Raw genomic sequence first — 16,166 nt, forward strand, 5'->3', positions numbered from 1 at the left:
CTTCTGGGTATATAAACTCATACATTTTGGGATTTGTGTCCAAATTTCCATGGCAAATTAATTATGATTTTTCCCCCAAAAATGACGTGCATATATAGCAAGAGAAAATCACTGAAGCAGGAGATCATTGGAGGAGCAATCATCTTTCAGTTCCTTAGTTTTTTTCTACAAAGCTTCAGAAATGTTTGCTTGGTAGGGCGCTCTCTTTCTCCATTTCTTACAGTGATGGAGCGCTGGTCCTATTTGATGGTCAATATGGCATTGGACATTAGAGTCACTGATCTAGGAAAGATGGTCCCAGAGTAGATTGTTCACACATTTTGTATTCCTTATTGACAGTTGAATAGATGTTTGAAAAAGAGCTTTCTTGAAATACGTGATTGGTGCTATTTTTATTAGGAAAAAGAAATATTATACAGGGTCATGATTCACAGAATCATAATCTTTCAGATTCAGGTTGGATATAACATGTTCTAGTGCAAATAAAGATAGTTTTGTCAGCAGTTTGAATGCTATGGGCAATTTAATTCCTCAGCTACTGTAAGAAAATATTCCTATCTTACATTATATTTTAAAGGCCTCAATACACTAAAATGATAGCTAAATTTACAAATGGCTTTCAGAAATAGGTTAACTATAATTAACATCTATAGCACACATAAGGATTTTTACCAGAATCAGCAAGTACAATATTGTACATAAATTTTAGAGAATCTTTTAAGCACAATAAAGATGAAGTTGGGGTGGGGGCAGCATTTAAAAAAAATAAATCATATTATTTCTTTTTATTTTCTTTTTAGAAAGGTATATACTGCATATTCTGTCATTGTTCCAAAAGGATTACAACATACAGAAAATCTATTTTAAAAAATCATATAATCACCACCTTTAAAAAAAGATAATCTAAAAACATGAGGGAGCTTTAAATCGCCTCCTAAACTGTAATAAGTAGGTGGCAGAGCATGCTGTTAAAAATCTGACAGTGAATATCCTACAAATAACTTGGACCTGATCTCCTATTTCAAAAATGGGACAATCCTGCTTACCTTATATGTTTGCTTCCCTCAACCCGCCTAAGTATTGTTTGAAACCTGCATGATACTAAAAGAGCCTAATCAATTTGCATCCACGGCTTTTTAAAAATTTCTTAAAATAGAAATTTTAAGGTTATGAAAACATAGACTTCATAATTCCAACATTCCAATGTCCTGTTTTTGTGACCTTTTCCTTCCAGTCTGTTGCATCTTGCTGATGAAAATTTTGGAAATCACAAGCTAGTGATTTATATTATTATATTATATTATTTGGCCAGTTCTAATACACACTATCTTATTATGGGATTTGATTTTTTTTCCTTTCAGATCACTCTGGTCTATAAGAGAATTGCAACTATTGATTTTACAATTATGATTAAGATTTCTGAGCCATGCATGTTATGTACTTGATACATCCTGAATCACTTTAGCCCCTCAAAATAAGCTCTGCTAATTGTAGTAAGAGAGTAGTAGGAATGGCTGTGCTTTTCCAGTTGCATGCATTACACTGACACTTTACTTTCTTTCCTTTCCTTTTTCCTGTGCCATGCTTGCTGTGTAGCAAATGGAATCTCTTGCAGTAAGTTAAACATTCTTTTCATATTCTTTGTCCATTAAAATATGGACTAATACACTGTTTTAACTCTTAGCATGTTTCTCCCTTTTCACTTTCTTATTTATTCAGTGTACAATCGTTGTTATTAAATCATTTGTTTTTATTTTATTTTACTGTACAGTTTCCCAGGTTCCTTGAAGGGAGCTTTCTTTGTTTATAAATTCTGACCATGTCACATTTAACTCCAATTATTATATGAATTTTATTTGAGAGTATATTAGCCTTCTTTAATTATCAGGGCACTCAGTTGCTAAATAAATCAAACTAATAGAATATTTTATTAAAGAAAGTGACTTGTTTCCTGATCTCATCAGCCATCACTGCAGCAAACTAGCTCCATTATTATTTCATATGAGAGGACTGTTATTTGTAGCCTGAATTGGTCATTTCTCTCAAAGACCAGCTATCTAGTTATCAGTTACAAATTCACTACATGTGTTCATAATGCAAGAGAGGAATTCAACAGTGGCTACTGTTATAATGATTTATCACCTAGTAACAAATGATAATCTACAACCACATGGATTAGTATGACATTAAGTAACTGAGTTTCAGAATTTAAAGTAGTCATTTGCAGTCACTTACAAAAGCTATAGGGCAATAATTCCTAGTATAAGTACTTCTTCGAGTGGGCTCCAAAATAAAACTGGGTCCAGATCGCACAATAGCATCAAATTCTCCCAAGATTTTGGCTTTCTTATACCATGTTCGTAAGATTTCAAGAGGGAATGCTAGTGAAACAACAACAATAATTCTAATATAATATTACAGTTCCAGAGTTTCAAGTTTTTGGTTTATGTGGTGATCCTGAAGGTTTTCAATGAAAATAAAATGTTCTAGATAAATGAAAATTTTAAGGAACAGCTGCTAGAATTTTTAAAGTTAGGGAATTACCATGAACATAAACCATGTAAAGTAAACCATGCAACAAATATAGAGAAAATCATTTAATTTTAATTTATTTGGCTCAATTTAAGCAAGAGTTCCCATAAAAATTATTTACCTATTCCCAATATCTGAGTCCATAATTTATTTATTTATTCAAAGGGTCAGTCATTCCATTAAAATATGAATGAATTATGACCCCAGAATCCATTGTGCCATTTCACAATGAACCATGTGTTTTTGCAATGAAATGAACTATATCAGCTCTGCCACTGGGAAACTGAAAATTTCACCCCGTAACAATTATGTCTAAACTATATTTTTTTCATAAGAATTTTTATAATAACCTAATTTCATAACCCATGCTTTGAAATTCTGTTGTTTGAACAAAACATAGATAAGATTAGCCACAATTATTTTGACCAAACACAAAGCAGTAAAATAAAATTAATAAAAATGGAAGAAAAGGCTTGGAATTTCTTTGCATGGACATATGGGAGAAGAAAAGGGAGAATATAGAGGCATTTATCTGTTTCCTATCACAATAAATTATGGTTTATGATCCCAGAATGTAGTTTATGATACTACTTGAAGTAAAAGTACAACTTGCTGGTTCTTACATTTCTTGTCACAATTAATTTGTAAAAATAATGCACACCGTATTGAGATAAAATAGATGAAATCTTAAAGTCATTCTAATAATGTTAGCTTAATAAAAATAAATGATGTATGAAGAGATTCTGCATCATAGAGTTTAATAAGACTCAGCATTTCAAGTCCTATAAAATAGATCATCATCATTAACTCCATATTGCTTGGGAGTAAGAAAGAATGGCTTGCAACTGTGTTCATGGCAGTGGAAAAAATTATATCAGGAATAACTGATATAGAGGCTTATATTTTAGCAGCTCTGCTGCTCTAACTCATCATCAGCCTAAAGAAACATTAAAACAAACGATGTAGAAATAGCATAAGATACTCATACTAGCTTCTTACTGTTTTGTAACTCCTGATTCTTAGTTTCTGTTGCAAAGCACATTATCCAAGCTGTCACCTTTTAATAGTAACTCTCTTCTACTATTACTATTTTTTAGCAATTGGAACTGTGTCAGAGATTATATAAGCTGCACTTCCAGTTATTGTTACTTTTTCAGTCATACTGTAAACTCATCGGACAAGTGCATGAAGTTAGTACAATGCCAGAGGTACGTAACAAGAAAAGAAAAAAACAAAAGTATTTTTTCCTGGAATAACTGCTGTATTCTTCTGATTAATATTTATTTCTTGCACCAGATCAAGTGAATTTTAATTGGTTGGTAATGAACATTTAAATTTTGGTGGACAAGAATCATAATGGAAGGAATAATTATGAAAATAATAGGAGTAGAATTAAGTATTCTTTTTTGCTCCATCCACCCCACCCCAGTTTTTTAACTGTATAATGCCTACACTAGAATTTTTCCACACATGTCCTGTCTCAGAATCATGGGAAAATTCTGGTGCCAATCACACTCTTATATTTTTATTGGCCCCTGAGCACATTATGGTCTGCAGATTGTGTATTTAGCATTGTCTTTTAAAATTATAAATGTAGAAAACTTTAGAGCATTTTTTTGATTTTATGAAAATATCTCATTTTAAGAAAACATTTCAATATTTTTTTACATATACATTTTGCTTCTCTTTTATACACAGAGAGAGAAAGAGCTAAAGTTAGCATGCACAACATTCTCTACACCTCATATTTCCCCCTCAAGAATGTTAAATAAAATATCAGCAAAAAGTGACTAATGTAATATTTCTCAGTTGAATTTAATGGCTGAGAAAAGAATTCCCCTACCCTAATTTTAATACTGGAACTATAGTATTGCAGTAAGCTGCATGAAGCATATAGTGGGCTACTCTTAAATAGGCTTGTGGCATGGTTTTTTAAAAGCATAGCTCATTTAAATGTGAGGTGGCACAGTGGTTGGAGTGCAGTACTGCAGGCTACTTCAGCTGACTGCTAGCTGCAGTTTGACGGTTCAAATCTCACCAGCTCAAGGTTGACTCAACCTTCCTTCCATCCTAAGTGGGTAAAATGAGGATCCAGATTGTTGGGGGCAATATGCTGACTCTGTAAACAGCTTAGAGAGGGCTGTAAAAGCGCTATAAAGCGATATATAAGTCTAAGTGATATTGCTATATATTTATTCTTCAAGTTATAATTCACTTATCATGAAATTATGAAATGGTAGAATCTACTTTTCGTGACAGAATAATAGTATTATTTTTCTTGGAATTAGTATTCTTGCCCTATTTTTTGTCCAAAATGAAGCAGAACCTAGCCACCTAGAAATGTAAAATGTAACCTGCAGGTAAGAATTGCTGATGAGGTGCCTTGACTTCAAACATCAAGGAATTGATGTTTAAATTGAAATCATCGCAATACAGCTTTTAAAATTTAATAGAACTGGTATCAATGGACTCAAGTGATCTATCATTGCAGCCGTAAGCTGCAGTCTACAATAACATATTGTTATAATTGGCTTTAATAAAGTCATAAAGCCAACAATTGTCCCACCTTGATTTTAAAAAGAAGGGAAAGTGAAGTTTGATGTCCTTTAACAAACTCATCTTATGAGATCTTTCAGATTTTTAAAAATTATTGACACAGTTTTCCCCACTTCAATTTATAGAGAGTAGGCTATATAAAGGAGGTTAAAAATACAAGGGTAACAGTACTATGTTATCCGGGATTCATGATCCAGAAGTCATTGAGCTAAGCAGAGTCCATCCCATGAAATGCATGATTAAATGCTTAGAGCATTGATTTTGGTTTTTTTTTAAATCTTAATAAATCCATAAAGTTGGATTCATATCCAAATATTTGATTGAGCTTAATAGGGTAAATAAAATTTTATTTTAATTAATATTTATTACATTTTTTTAAAGGATGATTTTACGATATTCTTTAACTTGTTAAATACCCTATATTCCTCCCCTGGTTTTAAAATCGGGACAAGATGTACCAAATATATATTTCAATGCATAAATTCTTAAATTAATTTTCATATGGATATTGTTCCTCTTAATTTAAATAATTCATCTGTCCTTGAATTTTACATCTTTTATACGAGAGGAAAGAAATGTGCGTTGGTGAAAATGATTGCGTTTTTCTTTCTTTCCACAGCTGCTAAATATGTCACGAGAACTGAGCGAGTTAAAGAAAAACCTTAAGGAAGCTAGTGCTGCCATTGCACTCGATCCATCGATTATAGAAAGTGGTACCTCTGAACCCATGTTCACTTCTACAGAAATAGCTATTCAATTTATGCTAGAGTGTCTGAAAAACAATGAACTTGGAAAAGCTCTACACCAAATAAGAGAATGCAGGTACGTTGGAATAGATGGCTAATGTATTATATTTTCCTATTTTCTCTGAAGAGCAGCTATCAAATACTGTATGTTTTTACTGAATAATACTGAATGTGATTGCTGAATGCATATAGATGGATCCAGATTAAAGAGACTCATTTCAATCTAATAAATGAGAAATAATTAAAAGGTACTGTGCTCTCTTTGTTCATCAGGTATCTCTATAATGTTTTTAAAATGTTATAATTTTGGAACACAGTCTATTATCAGTTTCCCTTGCTTAGAGAAATGAAGGTTTTGTATTGAAATTTAAAAAAACCTGTCTTGATCACAAATTAAGTTTTGTATGTTGAAAGGAATAAAGTTCTAGTATTGCCAATTTAGTGGTGAACATACTGGTTTTGTCCACTAAACTATCTATGGTTTGGTTTTCAAGCTGCTTTTGCATAGAAGATATACATGAGATAGTACTAAAAGCAAAACAAAAACCCCCAGCATATCTGTTTGCTTTGTCAGAAGCATTAGCTTGTAAAACCCAATGGGTCAAGCAAGAATCTGCTTTATACAAAAAACCAGGAGTTTTAAAGTTACTTTACTAGCTGATGGTGAAGCTTCTTCTCTTCCTTCAAAAGAGAGAGACAAACCTTGAAGAGGAATCTTCTTAAATGCATTGCAGTGCATATTGTAATTAATACCTTTGCACTTGAAGTTTTTTTCCCTTCATTTTGTGATATCCATAACATTGGTTTTGTTTTTTGTTGGCTTTTTTTTAACCTTTTTACATTGTATAGCCACAGAAATAAAGAAATGAGATTTCATTTGCATTAAACAGCATTTCAGTAGCATATCCTATATTTTTGTTTCATTGCAGGAATTTATGGCCGAATGACATTTTTGGAAGCAGTTCCGATGATGAAGTCCAGACTCTACTGAATATTTACTTCCGGCACCAAACATTAGGGCAATCTGGCACTTATGCATTGGTAGGCTCTAACCAAAGCCTGACCGAAATCTGTACGAAACTGATGGAGTTGAACATAGAAATCCGGGACATGATCCGGCGAGCTCAAAGCTACCGAGTGATCAATTCTTTTCTTCCAGATTCCAGTGTTTCTGGCACGAGCCTCTGACAAAAGTCTGGTGCCCCCTACCTCTTTCAGGCTGGGATTGCTTCCATGCTGGGATGAGATGGTTCAGTGCATTTTCAGCTTTAGAAAGAGTTGGCCAAGTCATACTCAATCTTGTTACTTTCACAATATTTTCCAAGAAAAGTTGGGCAGTGTTTTCAGAGTGCAGTCATAATATAAGGACAAAGGTAGCGTCAAATCCTTTGTTCTGAACTACACACCCAAATGACTTTCACAGGGCAACTGCAATTCACTACTGAAGAAGTGACTTCCTTACATACCAAAGACTACTACACTGAGCAAGACTTCCTTTCTAGAAAATAGTTTTAGATATCAAAAGTGCAATCTCTCCTTCACTTGAGGATTTTTTTTTTTAGTTTTGAACATTTATTCCTTTGACCAAGTTATTAAAAACAGGCAGAATGAAGCTAGTGACAGGATACTGAGACTGTCACTGCGAAAGCTGAGAGCCTCTGCATATGAAAGTTGTTGTAAAGGACTACAAATGTGCACTGTATGTAAATATGATTACTGTATCTTCTAACTAGAGAAAAAAAAAGCTGCTATGAAGTACATTTGTTGATGTTGCTAGGCTACTGTCTTGGAAGGTACTAGATCCTATTTCAAGAGGTCTGTTATTAAGACCCAAGTACCTATGAATGGACGAAGATTTTTTTAAAAAAAGATTTTGGCTGCTTTTTACTAGAGAGTTGCTTTTATGTATATTTATATTAAGAATTCTGGTCTGACATAAGTTGTCACTTTGTAGAAAAATATCACGTCTGATTTAAGTTCTTTTGAACTGGTACATGCATCTTTTAATTTTAATGTACATTTGGATTTTAACATTGAAATTATTAAGTACAGATCAGATTTACTTTCTATTTTCAAGTGGGGGGGTTGCTTATGAGTAATATATGTTCCTGTTTTCTGGCAATTTTTTGTTTGCACTTACTGCTGTAAAGAGTTAAAATAAGTGCATGTAAGTTATTTGCACATCTGAGACACTTTTATTCCAACATTGCGTGTGTCGCTTATACACCCTGTAAATACATTTAGAGGTTTTTGTGAATTTTGTTTTAATATTTTGATCATTACAGATCTCAAGTATAGAAGACTATATATGTGTGTACATACATGCAAACATACATATATGTATATACATACACATTAGCGTGTAAATGTACTAAATTGTAATGAATTTATGTTATAATATATATGGAAACAATTCTAAAATAATATTTTGAAATCAGGTTATTTTTCAGTTGGGCTTGAATCAACATGTAAATTAGTCCAACTTTTATGTGCTCACTATGCATCCAAACATTAACCTGCACAAATTGATATAAATTGAACAAAGTCCCTTAAATTTAATGTATTCTTGCTGAACCAGTTCTCTCTAGCTAAACTTTGTCAATCTGGCGTCTTCCAGAGATGTTGGGACCACTAATACCAGAATTTCTAACTAGAGAATACACTGGAATTCTGGGACTTACAGTCCAAACAAGTGGGAAAGGAACCAGGCTGAAAAGGCTTCTGGGAATATATAAAAATTGATAGGCTTCTCTGTTCTCTGGTCCTCAAAACAGTAATTTGAGCATATATAAGAGAAGCAAGGCATTAGTTTGAATTGTAATGGAAAAATCAAGCTGTACGAAATATGTTATGCAAAATGTAAGTGTACTTATTCTGTAACACCACAATTGAGCAGATGGGCTCTAAAGGTGTGAATCTCTTCCTGTTGGATTGTGCTACCTTTATTATAGAAGCCAACTTAAAATTTTGTTTCCTAAAAATGATTCAAACAGGGATTAAAATAGTGTATCTCACATTCAGACTATAAAATCAACATTTGCTAGGTATATATCTTGGTTTCTTTTTCCCTATTGAGTTGGAAGAGAGACAAGCTTTATACTTAGTGATTAAGGCCTACTACCATAATCATATGAATTTGGGGAGTATTAATGGGATATAAAATTATTTTTATTGCTTATAATCTTGTGTGGCAAGTCCGTGTCAGCTAACCCTCATGAAAGCTAACATGAAGTGCCTCTTTCACTGTGTGACTTGAGTGCTGCCCTACTCACTTAGTTACTATTCTCTTTAGAGGAATGCTTTGTAAGAGATTAACAGATGTTTCTGAGTGTTAGTAAACCTAATATAATTGAATGGATGAAGTTCATGTTTCTTCTTCATTATGCTACTTACCAACTCTTGTATAGCACAGGCTAAAACCATTTTTTGAAATGAAATGTCAACCTAGGTGTATGTGTGTGTGCATATGTATGTGTGCGTTTCACTATAATTTTTCCATTTTTATTATCCGAAACCACTGAAAATAAGATGCAAGCTTCAATTAATCATGTTTCCACATCATCTTGCTAAAATGCAACAGAAGTGGGGGTAAATTCATTATACATGCAACTATTCAGGTTACTTTTTTATTAGTATACGAAATAGATATGAAAATCTCAATTGCTTATGAAGAGTGGCCAAATCTTATCAAATTCTTCCTGTTTTGACATTGGCTTGAAATTGCATGTTTAATCTACAGTGCTATGAAATTCAGTATGCACCTCTTCTAATATAGGCCAAATCAGTCGTTTTTGCCAATTAGTTGAGAGTAATGTCGCTCCTAGGACAAAAATGCTAACATGTAATTTAACATGTGCCACAAAATTCAAAGTAGTAGTATATTAGCAATCTGACTTTGTCCTACATTATTAATACAAAATACCTAAGTAAGCTTAACCATTAATATGCTTAGGTATTTTTTCCTGTTTAATTTCAACAAGACAGATAGGCCATCTGATGATTCAGGAAGACTACTGTGCTTTATATTCCATTTAATGATTGTTACCCCTATAATTCTATTACATTCTATTTTCTTTCAGTGATTTAAGACTTAATTTCATGTGTCTTTATAGAATGCCATAGTAGACATGAAAGTGCTCAATCTTTATCAAACTTCAATATGTTCATTTATATTCAGAATATTCAGTATCACTGTTTCTACAAAAAGATTGCAGGAATATAGTATTGTTTGCAAGATTTAATCTTTTCCACCTTTTCTAGAAAGCATGTCAGCTTTCCCATCTCTTTTTAATGATCAAAGGAAATAAATTTAATTAGAATGTAAGTTTTATTAATTAGGCAGTACAGTGATAAATTACAAATATATTTTAGCATTACAAACATCTTTAGTCCATTATCCATTGCCAAGTCAGAATCCTAAAGTCAAATCCATATTATGAAACAAAATGCATAGCTAAATGCAACCTCAGCACACAAACTGCACAGATCAAACGATGTATTTGAAGCTGTAGGTGTTGTCGCAAGATAATCTTTTGCCTTTACAGCGTCCACATAGCTCTTGCCGGTGTGGTCTCTTGAGGTCAATGTGCCTTTTTTTCTGGGGACAGGAGCAGCGAGTCTTTGAACAGATCTTAGGATAACAAATTTTAATTAGTGGAAGAAACCAAAACCTATTCCAAAGTTTATTTTTCTTGTGATTATACTTAGTGATCTTCTAGAAATGTTTGAACTATAAAAGATGAAAAATATTCTATTAACTAAGATACAAGTTAATCCTATTGCATAAATGTGCCACAGATGCCAAGTAACATTAAACAAAGATATGCTTTCATAAGAATAAGCACCCTACACCCATATTGAACCAAAATTAAGAAAAGTTTTTAAAATGGCCATACCCTATATTTTTAATAGTGTAGTAGCAATCCTCCTCTGAAGTTCTCTATCCAATTCCTCGGGTTAGTTTTGGTTATTAAGAGCAGGGATGTCAAACTCACAGCCCATGGGCCAGATGCATCATGTGCTGACCACTCCCACCCCCGTTTTAGCAAACGGGAAAAAAGTGATACATTATGTGATGATGTGATGCCACGAGTTTGACACCCCTGAAGAACACAGAAATAAAGCATCTGAATTATCCATACTTGTTGATGAACAGTCATCAGAAGAAGAGAATTCATTAACTCTTCCCAAATATCTATTAAGTTCAAAAGTAAGTGCCTTATAGTTCAGATGCACCAAACTTCTAATTTCCATGGGTGGTCTGACCTGCTTATCGTATCCAAAATCTGCGAAATGATATCCTGTCTAGGAGGAGTTTCAAAGTTCCACATTTATTGCCACTATTTGTTGAGGTAAAGGAAGACTACTTATAGAAGTCAATTTGTCTCAGAGAATTGTATTGCATATTACAATATTAATCAAATAGTTCTTTAATAACTGCAATTTTAAGCCAGAAAAAAACCCCAAATTTTTCTTTTGATACTTTTTTAATGTGTTAATAGAAGCTGCTTGAATATTAAGTCTTACTTACATGGCACTGAATTGCTTCTACTTTATAGGGATTAAAGCTCTTTTGGCACTTGCGACAAAGCTGCTTAAAGTATACCTAAAAATGAAAGTGGTAGATTTGAGAGGGGACAGAGCCTCAGATCAGAAGATCTTTAAAATGTAGCATCAACAATTATACATTGAGGCACAGTTGAACCAAAACTCATTGTGCCAAATAGACATTAAAAGTTCTTACTCAGATCATTTTATGATTTCCTATTAACAGGGCACAATTTAACCCAAAGCAAAAAACAAAAAAAAAGTTTGCGTATCAAAATGTAACTATAACTGATACTAAGAAAAAGTGAACAAGAATATCGTGAATTGCAGACCAACATGCTGCTTCCAGCATTTGCAGTTGGTCACTATAGTTAACAAGTAAACATTGCACTAAAACATCACTTCTAGTTTGCTCCTCTCATTCAATTTAAACAGCCTAAAAAGATTCTGCAAGTTTGAGACAGTTGTGCAGTACAGACATTGAATCCTTTTCTGAAATTTACACCTTAAACAGTAGCATTTTTTCTAATGTTCCCCTAAACATACCTTATTAGTTCCGGAAATGCACCATACATAGGCACTTTCCCATCTGGTCTTACAGTCATTGCAATGGAAATAGCCATATTTCTGTTCTAAGAACTGCAAAGGAAAGTTGTTCATGAACACTAAATATTAAATTTGTTTTGCAAGATTATTGTTAAAGCATAAACACTGACTTTTAAGTCATTAACTAAAATAACATTTAAAGCACATTTTTAAATGCAGAAATTTGAGGAAAAAACAATCCCATTCACCATATATTACCTTGTTCTGCAAGCATGGAAAAAAAAAAACATTCTCCAAATATTGATGATTATTTCAGGCCAAATACAGTTTTGTTCTACTCCCACAGCCAAATATATCCATTATACCCATTTCTTATTCAGCGGCGAAGTTACCCCACATAACAATTACAGTACTACCCCAGAGAGAAAGGCTACTAACAGAAACCTAAGTACCAAAGTAAAAAAAAACCTGAAGCCAGATGCACAGGAGGATTTTAAAAGGGTCGGTTTTAACCAGATTCTATACAATTCTTAATCCCAACATCTCTTGCGAATATACTGTTAAGCCATGCCTGTGTTCGGGGTGGGGGTACGGAGGCAGAAATGTGACAAACATTACATGCTGGCTGCATTCGCACGTTCACCATACAGGTTGACTGGTTTGTTTAAACGTCAGGCTTGCAGAAGAGGCTAGTGCAACGTTTCTCAACCTTAGTTACTTTTAATTCACAGAATTCAATTCCCAACTGGCTGGGAAATTCTGGGAGTTGAAGTCAACACATCCTAAAGACGCTGAGGTTGGGCAACCCTGCTCTAGTCCAGGCTAAACCAGGCAAGCCAGGATCCAGCTAATACCAAGTTCTTCCACGGAAGGCAATGGTGTATTAACCATTAAGCAGACTAAGTACGTCCTTAGGGCACCAGGCCCAAAGGGGGCACCACAGAGTTGAGGGGGGGGGAACCAATGAAGATTTGTACAGTATGTACAAAGGAGGGGGACACCAAGATTTGTCAGTGCTTAGCCTTAGAGCATCAGTGAGCCTTAATCCGCCACTGACGGGAGGGAAAAAACTTCCCTTCCACCTTTCATCAAAGCGCGGCTGCCAGAGGCGGGATGGATTTCCAACCAAGCACAGCGTCCGCGGGAAAACCACCGCGCCACTCACCTGGAAGGTGGTCCTTTTTTCCTCTTCGTCGAGGTGACACCCGCCTCCCTCAGCCTCGCCTCCTTTTCCGACCTGCTGCTGGGCAGAGTATCCGACGGGGTGCCCCGACACATCGTCCTCAGCTCCCGCCTTCTCTTCGGCACCGCCCTCCGCCTTCTCTACGGACGTTCCCTCGGATTCCTGGTTGAACTGAAACGAAGCCGGCCCTTCGGGGTACGCCTTCGGGTTCTCCGCCGCTTCGGGCAAAGTGAAGAGGCGGCGACCGAGCACGGGCGAGTAGAAGCCTGGGAGCGGCGGTTCCCGGCTGAGCCGGCCCGAGGGGCTTTGAGGGAGGACGGCCTGCAGCGGCCGGGATCCAAGCGAGCATTGCACCGCGGCGTCCGTCCGCGGGTTCACTTGGACGCCCACTTCTTTGGTGTTGGCTTTACGGAGCCGCGGGTTGAGGCCCGGGCTGACGTGTGACAGCAGCGCCTTTAGCTGCGCTCGCTTGTAAGTGTCCAAATAATCGGGCGAAGACACCCGAGGAGTCGCGGAGGGGGCCGTGAGCACCCCTTGGTAGGGATTGGAGATGCCGCTGCACTTGCTTTGCTTCCAGCTCGGCTGCTTCTGCTTGGGCGGTAGCCTCGAGGCCACGTGGTGGCTGGGAGTAAAGCTGCTTCCATAACTTTGATAAACGCTGTAAGGCGGATAAACGAAGCGCTCCATGCCGGGACAGAGAGCCTGGTTTAAGGGGAGGCTTCCTGCCTCCCTCGCTTTTATCGGCACTAGGAATGCCGGTTGCAATTAGTGCTCATTACTACTGGCTAAAAGCATTAAACCCTCTTCCTTAATTAAGGAACAGTTGCACTGACTAAGTCGATCGTAAAGTACGCTGGAAATTTACGCACCGGAGTTGTGCGGAGTTAACAGGTTCTTTTTTTTTGGACGCGCTAACAACAATGTGAGTTTGCTTTTATAAAGCGCTTCCCCTAAATGTTTGCAACCAAGAACTTTTCATGATGGATCGGACAGGTGTTGGATTGAGTTGGTTGTAACTGGAAAGATGAAACTACAACAGGATTCAGCAGATCCTTTGAAGATAAAGAGTTACTTTACCGAAAATTAAATCGTACCTAAGTATTAGGGAGTGGAAACATTTACTCCAAGGTAGTACATTGATATCAACTGAATTTTGGAGATGCAATTCAATAACTATCTAACATTGGCTCAGTTGCAATATAGCACCATAGTCTTTACAAACATAGTTACCCAAACAGCACTGGTTCTCTTGGTCAAAATGTGATTTAGTGTGCTATGGAAATCCAAACAATAGAGTTAAATTATTTAATATACTCTGTGAATCCAGGCAATTTGACTCAATGCAGTAAAACTAAGGGGTCTCTGTTTGTCTCAATCCAACTAATCCCCCATTTGCCAGAAAGCAACCTGGCTAGATCGTTCAGCACTAACCACTCTGGATGGTTCTGTTAATCTTTTAAACAAGCGAGCATAATTCAAGTAGCATTGGTTTGTTTACTTTCATGTGTATTTTTAACATTTTTTCTGGAATATATGCATGTTCTAAAAGGCTTTGTGGAATTTTATGATTGACATTGGTTAGTAATATGTTAACTTTATATTTAACTGTTTAAATTAAAGCAAGCTTTAAAAACATACAATGATGAGGCATATTGTGGAGGCCATCATGTTGAAGGTCCCAACTTCTGATTTTACTGAGGAAATCCCAATTAACTATGTTAATATAGTGTACTAAGCCAGAATAAACCACAAATGGCTCATTGTTCATGCAATACACTAACTCTTAATGTGATGTTTGGTTTTAGCTTAAACATTGCAATTTGTTAATTAGGTTTATGGTGCAGAGCTTTAAGTTTTAATATATGTTGTTAATATATGTTGTTTTAATATGACTTCAGACTTTACACAATATGTAAAATAAAATCATACTGTGGCTTAGCCTAATTTGTATGAATTTGTCACATGAACATAAAAATGTGTGTGAGTCTTTATATGCAACCCATCTAGATTCAAGCCCAAAAGCATACCAGTGACTTTGAACTAATCATACACAGTAAAACTAACTTCAGAGTGTCTAAAGATTTTCAATTATCCAGGTGGTGGTTGTCCCAAAGGTGCTTTTCTAAAAGGCAACTGGACTTCCTTGGGTTTTTTTCCCCTTGAAAACGTTTGGCTTCTCATTCCGAACCACCCCAACGAAGCCGTCGAGGTGATGTCCCGGTGTCTGGAAGCCGTGCGGGTCTGGATGGGCGACAACAGACTCAAACTCAACCCTGCCAAGACGGAGTGGCTGTGGCTACCGGCGCCCCGCTTTAGCCAATGCGTTCCATCTCTGGCCATTGGGGGGGAACAACTGCCCCCAGTCGATAGGGTACGCAATTTGGGCATCCTCCTAGATTCCCGGCTGTCGCTAGATGATCATGTGACGGCCGTGGCTAGGGGGGCGTTCCACCAGGTTCGCCTGATGCGCCAATTGCGTCCCTTACTGGAGCGGGACGCCCTTTGCACAGTCACCCATGCCCTAGTGACTTCTCGCCTTGATTACTGTAACGCTCTCTACATGGGGCTCCCCTTGAGATGCACCCGAAGGCTCCAGCTGGTCCAGAATGCAGCCGCGCGGGTTATTATGGGGAGTACTAGGTACTCCCATGTAACACCTTTCCTGCGCGAGCTGCACTGGCTACCTGTGGCCTTTCGGGTGCATTTCAAGGTGTTGATCGTCATCTTCAAAGCCATGGCTCGGGACCTAGTTATTTGCGGGATCGCATTCTACCCCATACATCCCTGCGACCAATCCGCTCTCACAGAGAGGGCCTCCTCCGGGTACCATCCGCTAAACAGTGCGGGCGGGCGGTGCCTAGGAGTAGGGCCTTCTCTGTGATGGGCCCAACCCTCTGGAACGACCTCCCCCCCCATATTAGAACCACCTCTGATCTCCGCTCCTTCCGCAAGAAACTCAAGACCCACCTGTTTCGAGTAGCTGGTCTGGCCTAATTATAATTATAATCGTAACTGTATTTAACATCTATTACAAACTTTCCTGGATGGCTTTTTAA

General features: G+C 36.6%; 3 protein-coding genes across 10 annotated transcripts in view; 2 read left to right on the forward strand and 1 right to left on the reverse strand.

Moving 5' to 3' along the window:
• The window catches only part of FRY (FRY microtubule binding protein), a 213,096-nt gene extending 203,194 nt beyond the window's left edge, over positions 1–9,902 (forward strand). For 5 of the 7 annotated variants that reach the window (XM_081951786.1, XM_081951780.1, XM_081951781.1 and 2 more), the window contains 4 exons: positions 1,597–1,614; positions 3,630–3,740; positions 5,708–5,910; positions 6,764–9,902. In XM_081951786.1, the coding sequence (XP_081807912.1) occupies positions 1,597–1,614; positions 3,630–3,740; positions 5,708–5,910; positions 6,764–7,022 (591 nt within the window). In that variant the 3' untranslated portion in view covers positions 7,023–9,902. The remainder of the gene's footprint in view (positions 1–1,596; positions 1,615–3,629; positions 3,741–5,707; positions 5,911–6,763) is intronic. The other 2 variants (XM_081951782.1, XM_081951784.1) reach the window with 1 other exon arrangement.
• A 240-nt stretch (positions 9,903–10,142) lies between these two features.
• Positions 10,143–13,817, reverse strand: ZAR1L (zygote arrest 1 like). The gene is made up of 4 exons (XM_081951794.1): positions 13,093–13,817; positions 11,928–12,020; positions 11,365–11,439; positions 10,143–10,464 (listed from the first exon to the last, which is right to left on the reverse strand). Exons 1-4 carry the CDS (start codon positions 13,795–13,797, stop codon positions 10,321–10,323), a joined length of 1,017 nt encoding a protein of 338 aa, XP_081807920.1. The 5' UTR covers positions 13,798–13,817; the 3' UTR covers positions 10,143–10,320.
• A 74-nt stretch (positions 13,818–13,891) lies between these two features.
• Positions 13,892–16,166, forward strand: part of BRCA2 (BRCA2 DNA repair associated) — a 55,036-nt gene continuing 52,761 nt past the window's right edge. The window contains exon 1 of one of the 2 annotated variants that reach the window (XM_081951776.1): positions 13,892–14,001. The gene's annotated coding sequence lies outside the window, so the exon portion shown is untranslated. The other variant, XM_081951775.1, reaches the window with a different exon arrangement.

The sequence above is a fragment of the Natrix helvetica genome, assembly GCF_964273705.1.
Source record: "Natrix helvetica genome assembly, chromosome: 4".
NCBI classification, from domain to species: domain Eukaryota; kingdom Metazoa; phylum Chordata; class Lepidosauria; order Squamata; family Natricidae; genus Natrix; species Natrix helvetica.

What these genes read in the sequence shown, in the direction of transcription:
- ZAR1L (XM_081951794.1), bottom strand. Translation starts at nt 13,797, where the DNA reads ATGGAGCGCTTCGTTTATCCGCCTTACAGCGTTTATCAAAGTTATGGA. An exon ending in GCATTTCCGGAACTAATAAG is followed by an intron (nt 11,440 to 11,927) that starts GTATGTTTAGGG and finishes TTTCATTTTTAG; the next exon opens with GTATACTTTAAGCAGCTTTG. An exon ending in TAGAAGCAATTCAGTGCCAT is followed by an intron (nt 10,465 to 11,364) that starts GTAAGTAAGACT and finishes TGTTATCCTAAG; the next exon opens with ATCTGTTCAAAGACTCGCTG.